This window comes from Nycticebus coucang, chromosome 12 (genome assembly GCF_027406575.1).
Source record: "Nycticebus coucang isolate mNycCou1 chromosome 12, mNycCou1.pri, whole genome shotgun sequence".
Lineage (NCBI taxonomy): Eukaryota > Metazoa > Chordata > Mammalia > Primates > Lorisidae > Nycticebus > Nycticebus coucang.
Window position 1 is genome coordinate 11,997,647 of NC_069791.1, and position 5,826 is coordinate 12,003,472.

General features: G+C 48.7%; 1 protein-coding gene across 1 annotated transcript; it reads left to right on the top strand.

The window, feature by feature from the left end:
* The first annotated feature begins 2,828 nt into the window (after positions 1-2,828).
* Positions 2,829-4,923, top strand: GPR84 (G protein-coupled receptor 84). Its single transcript, XM_053556756.1, has 2 exons — positions 2,829-2,898; positions 3,508-4,923. Exon 2 carries the CDS (start codon positions 3,516-3,518, stop codon positions 4,704-4,706), a length of 1,191 nt encoding a protein of 396 aa, XP_053412731.1. The 5' UTR covers positions 2,829-2,898; positions 3,508-3,515; the 3' UTR covers positions 4,707-4,923.
* The last annotated feature ends 903 nt before the right edge of the window (positions 4,924-5,826 follow it).

Sequence of the window (5,826 nt, forward strand, 5' to 3'; positions counted from 1 at the left end):
CAGCATCGTATGTGAGGTACTCCTGGTTTGCTTGCATTTTCTTTGCTCACTTCCCTCTCTCTGCCCACTTCCCAGTCTTTCAGAAGAAAGGAGAAGGGAAGGTGGGATGACAACTGTTAAGAGGAAGAAGAGGGGAATAAGGGCCTCTGGGTGTCTCACTGTGAGGTTGGGGGTGGGGGTTCACCGTGGGTTCAGAAATGGAACCCAACAAGGAGTTTTGTGGCGGTTGTTGTTATTTTTTCAGGTAATCCAGCTCAAAAGGGGGGAGATCCATAAGGATAAGGGATGAGAGTGGCCCTATAGAAGAGTGGGTGGGGGGCGGTGCCTGTGGCTCAAGGAGTAGGGCGCCGGTCCCATATGCTGGAGTGGCGGGTTCAAACCCAGCCCCGGCCAAAAAAAAAAAAAAGAGTGGGTGGAGGAAACAGAAGCTCAGGTCACATGTTGGGAGGGAGCAAGGGGCTGGAAGAATTTGGGGTTAGAGAGGTTGAGATGCTAACATAGCCCACAGATCCCTCACACCTGCTGGCATAAAACTGAATTCATTATTTACCCTTTTCCCTAAGCTTACTCCTCCCCCTTATTCCCTATCTTATTAAGAACACCATCGTCCGGGTGGCGCCTGTGGCTCAGCGGGTGGGGCGCCAGCCCCACATGCCGAGGGTGGTGGGTTCAAACCCGGCCCCGGCCAAACTGCAACAACAAAAAAAAAATAGCCGGGTGTTGTGGCGGGCGCCTATAATCCCAGCTACTTGGGAGGCTGAGGCAAGAGAATCACCTAAGCCTAGGAGTTGGAGGTTGCTGTGAGCTGTGTGACGCCACGGCACTCTACCAAGGGCGATAAAGTGAGACTCTGTCTCTACAAAAAAAAAAAAAAAAAAAGAACACCATCGTCCATCTGGAAAACAGGAAATCATTCCAGTTCCTCCATCTTCCTATCTTCATCCAATGAACTACTAAATAAGTCCTCTTTGACCTCTTTAAGGCCTGTGAATTCTGATCACTGTTTTCCGTTCCTACCACTGCTGCCCTAACCAGGGCTGCCTACATAATTTGTAGGTCCCAGTGCAAAATGAAAATCCAGGGCCCCTTATTCAATAAGTATCAAGAATTTCAAGACAGTGACTGAAGAATATTAAACCACGTGGCAGACCCTTCTAAGTGTGAGGCCCTATGTTATTAAACTGGTGGCCTGGCCCTAAGGCAGACCTTTTCTCTCTCTTGTCTGAACTCGTGCCTCTTTACTGGTCTAGCCTGCATGCTTTCACTCCTTACTCACAGCTGTCTGAGTGCATTTGTCTCTCCTATAGACTATGCACAGGCCACTTATTAGATCCTTCATCTCCAGTGTCTTGCTTAGAGTCTGCTACATAGTAGGCACTCAGTATAGATTTGTTGAGTGAATGGATGAATGAATGATGAAAACAGGAGCCTGAACCTCTATGGGGAAGGAAGCTGGAATGCTATATGCCTCATTTCCCACCTTTCTTTATCTGACTTCTTTTCCAAATGTGCTAGGGTGTCGCATGGAACACTCTAACTTGAACCATACAAGAAAAAACAGCATGGGTGGGTACCCATAATTCAGTGGTTAGGACACCAGCCACATGTGGGGCTGGTAAGTTAGAACCCAGCCCAGGCATGCTAAAAAAAAAAATAGCCAGGTGTTGTGGCGGGTGCCTATAGTCCCAGCTACTAGGAAGGCTGAGGCAAGAGAATCACTTAAGTCCAGGAGTTTGAGGTTGCTGTAAGCTATGACGCCACGGCACTCCACCAAGGGCAACAAAGTGAGATTCTGTCACAATTAAAAAAAAAAAAAAAGGGCCGCGCCTGTGGCTCAGTTGGTAAGGCGCCGGCCCCATATACCGAGGGTGGCGGGTTCAAACCCGGCCCCAGCTGAACTGCAACCAAAAAATAGCTGGGCATTGTGGCGGGTGCCTGTAGTCCCAGCTACTCGGGAGGCTGAGGCAGGAGAATCGCTGAAGCCCAGGAGTTGGAGGTTGCTGTGAGCTGTGTGAGGCCATGGCACTCTACCGAGGGCTATAAAGTGAGACTCTGTCTCTATAAAAAAAAAAAAAAAATAGAAAAACTAGTGGGGCATTACAGTGGGAGCCTATAGTCCTAGCTACTCAGGAGGCTGAAACCAGAGGTTCACTTGAGCCCAAGAGTTTGAGGTTGCTGTGAGATATGATACCAATGGCACTCTACCCCAGATGACTGAGTGAGACTCTGTCTCAAAAAAAACAGAAAAAGAAAAAGATGAAAAATTGCAAATGGCTAGATTGTTTGGGAATCCCAGCTCTGAATTACTAGCTGTGTGACCTTAAGCAAGTCACCTCCCCTCTCTGAACCTCAGTTTCCTTACAAGGGAAATAATAGCCATCCTACCGGCTTATCTCTCTAAGGCCCTGGAAGAAGAAAGGCAGGGTTCCTTCAAAGCAAACTCAAGGCTTCTGGGGTGCCTCAGATTGCTCCTGGAATTTAGTCTTATCTTTTGGCCCCTTGAAAAGTGGCCTAGATGTTCTGATGATCTGTCTCTACGTCCTAACAGTTCTTGGCATTGATCTTATAAGTGTTCTGTGGTGCAAAGAGAGGAAGGAAACAGCTTGGGTCTTTCTCAGGAAAGAGAAAGGTAAGAGTGAGATGACTCTGGGGTAAGTAGTACAGGAATTTCAACAAGTCCAGATTTCACTAGCCAAAGCAAAATGCTAGGACCGGAGGTGGGGAAGGAAGTGGCTGAGGTTGGGTAATTGGGGAGTTTCTTTTTCTTTCAGTCTGCTATAATAGGATATGTGCTTAAAACCTGACTGGCCACCAGAAAGGACTGCTTTTTGGGTGAGTCTAACTTCTTCCACGGGAAAGAGAATTGAAGGTTGAGAGACTCAGATAAGTACTGTTGTGGTGAGTATACTTTTACCTTTTCAGTTTCCTCATCTCCCAAGTGGTAAAAAGGAAAAAAACCCAAAGCCTATATGTGTGTGCAGAGGAGATGAGTAGCAGGGCCTATAGCAGTATCTTTATTGCAGACAGAAAGCTCTGGAGGTCTTTGGGGATAGGGGTGGAATTAGAAAGGTTGATGAGCACTGGGTTTACTAAGAACATCTGGGTGGGTATTGAAGCGGCCTGGAGTTAGGGGAAAACAGAAACTAAGAGATATGGGCGGCACCTGTGGCTCAAAGGGGTAGGGCACCGGCCCCATATGCCGGAGGTGGCAGGTTCAAACCCAGCCCTGGCCAGAAACTGCAAAAAAAAAAAGAAAGAAAGAGAAAAGAAACTAAGAGATATTTAGATAAGAACTTGACAAAATCTTTGAGAATGGGAAAGGATTAAAAGAGCCTAAGGAGAGAGTTACAGATCTTGAGATGAAGAGGCCTAGGAACGGATCAGGAAGATAGACAAGAATTACTCTGGAAGTAATTCAGATGTCCCAAGGCCCAGAGATATTCAAGAGAGCTAAATAGAAGGCCAGGTTCTAATTCCTTCTTCCTCTTCTACCCCTTGCCTTTTCAGCTTCCATCATGTGGAACACTTCCCATGCCAACTTCTCCTGCTACCACGAGTCTGTGCTAGGCTATCGTTATGTGGCAGTTAGCTGGGGGGTGGTGGTGTGCGTGACAGGCACTGTGGGCAATGTGCTCACCCTACTGGCCTTGGCCATCCAGCCCAAGCTCCGTACCCGATTCAACCTGCTCATCGCCAACCTCACACTGGCTGATCTGCTCTATTGTACCCTTCTCCAGCCCTTCTCTGTGGACACCTACCTCCACCTGCACTGGCGCACGGGGGCCACCTTTTGCAGGGTATTTGGACTCCTCCTTTTTGCTTCCAACTCTGTCTCCATCCTCACCCTCTGCCTCATTGCACTAGGACGCTACCTCCTCATTGCTCACCCTAAGCTCTTTCCCCGAGTTTTCAGTGCAAAGGGGATAGTGCTGGTATTGATGAGCACCTGGGTTGTGGGTATAGCCAGCTTTGCCCCGCTCTGGCCTATTTATATCTTAGTACCTGTAGTTTGCACCTGCAGCTTTGACCGTATCCGAGGCCAGCCTTACACCACCATCCTCATGGGCATCTACTTTGTGCTTGGGCTCAGCAGCGTTGGCGTCTTCTACTGCCTCATCCACCGCCAGGTGAGACGAGCAGCCCAGGCGCTGGAGCAATACAAGCTGAGACAGGCGAGCGTTCGCTCCGACCACGTGGCTGGGGTGGACGAGGCCATGCCTGGTCGTTTCCAGGAGCTGGACAGCAGGCTGGCATCAGGAGGGCCCAGTGAGGGAACTTCATCTGAGCCAGTTAGTGCTGCCACCACCCAGACCCTGGAAGGAGACTCATCAGAAGTGGGAGACCAGAGAAACAACGAAGTAGCTAAGCAGAAGACAGAGAAAAGCCCTCCAGAAGCATCTTCCAAAGCCCGGCCCACTAAAGGAGCCCAAAGAGTTCAAGACTCTTCCTCAGAGTTTGGGAAGGTTACTCGAATGTGTTTTGCTGTGTTCCTCTGCTTTGCCCTGAGCTACATACCCTTCTTGCTACTCAACATCCTGGACACCAAGGTTCAGGCTCCCCGGGTGGTTCACATGCTTGCTGCCAACCTCACCTGGCTCAATGGTTGCATCAACCCTGTGCTCTATGCAGCCATGAACCGCCAATTCCGCCAAGCATACAGCTCCCTCTTAAAACGAGGGCCCCAGAGTTTCCGTAGCTTTCATTAGAACTATGTCTTTTGTCACCAGAATCCAGGACTGTTTCCTCCAGAACCGAAGTGGCCAGTTGACAGGAAAATAGGTGAAAGAAAGACTTGTGGGCATTTTCAAAGACAACCTCTCCCCAGCCCCTAAACCAAGTGTGTTCATCCTTTAAACAATGTTTCAGCCCAAGGCTGCCTAAGGAGTATTATTGATTATTAATAAATGAATTCTGTGCTTTTAATGCTCAGGTGTGCTCTCTGGGGAAGAAGGAAATAGACCAGGGTTGGTTTGGTGCTGGAACCTAATAGCTGAGAATTTGGGGGGACCCATGTCAGAGCAGGAGCAAGAAGCAGCTGGCTTGGGAGATAGCCTTCAGCTAGGTTACAAAACATATGAAGTGGCTTAAGCAGATTAGCCTTGGGTGGCGCCTATGGCTCAGTCGGTAAGGCGCCGGCCCCATATGCCGAGGGTGGGTTCAAACCCAGCCCCGGCTGAACTGCAACCAAAAAATAGCCGGGAGTTGTGGCGGGCACCTGTAGTCCCAGTTACTCGGGAGGCTGAGGCAAGAGAAACGCTTAAGCCCAGAAGTTGGAGGTTGCTGTGAGCTGTGTGAGGCCACGGCACTCTACCAAGGGCCATAAAGTAAGACTCTGTCTCTACAAAAAAAAAAAAAGTGAGACTCTGTCTCTACAAAAAAAAAAAGATTAGCCTTTTTAACTTCTGAGAAATGCCCCCTTCCCCTATGCTGCTGCCAGGATCCCCCCATCTTTGCAAACAGATTTATTCAGCTCAAAAAAGTTTTATACAGCCTGAGCAAGAGCAAGAACCCCATCTCTAAAAATAATAGAAAAATTAGCTGGGTGCAATGGTGTGCACCTGTAGTCCCAGCTACTTGGCAGGCTGAGGCAGGATGATTGCTTAAACCCAGGAGTTTAAGATTGCAGTGAACTTTGGAATTGTGTCAGGCACCTGTAGTCCTAGCTACTAGGGAGGCTGAGGCAAGAGAATTGCTTGAGCCCAAGAGTTGGAGGTTGCTGTGAGCTATGACGTTACAGCACTCTACTGAGGGTGACAAAGTGAGACTCTGTCCCAGTTAAAAAAAAAAAAAAAAAGATTGCAGTGAACTCTGATGATGTCATTGCCT

Bases quoted from the DNA above. Each gene is read 5' to 3' on its own strand.
- GPR84 (XM_053556756.1), top strand. From the start codon at position 3,516: ATGTGGAACACTTCCCATGCCAACTTCTCCTGCTACCACGAGTCTGTG.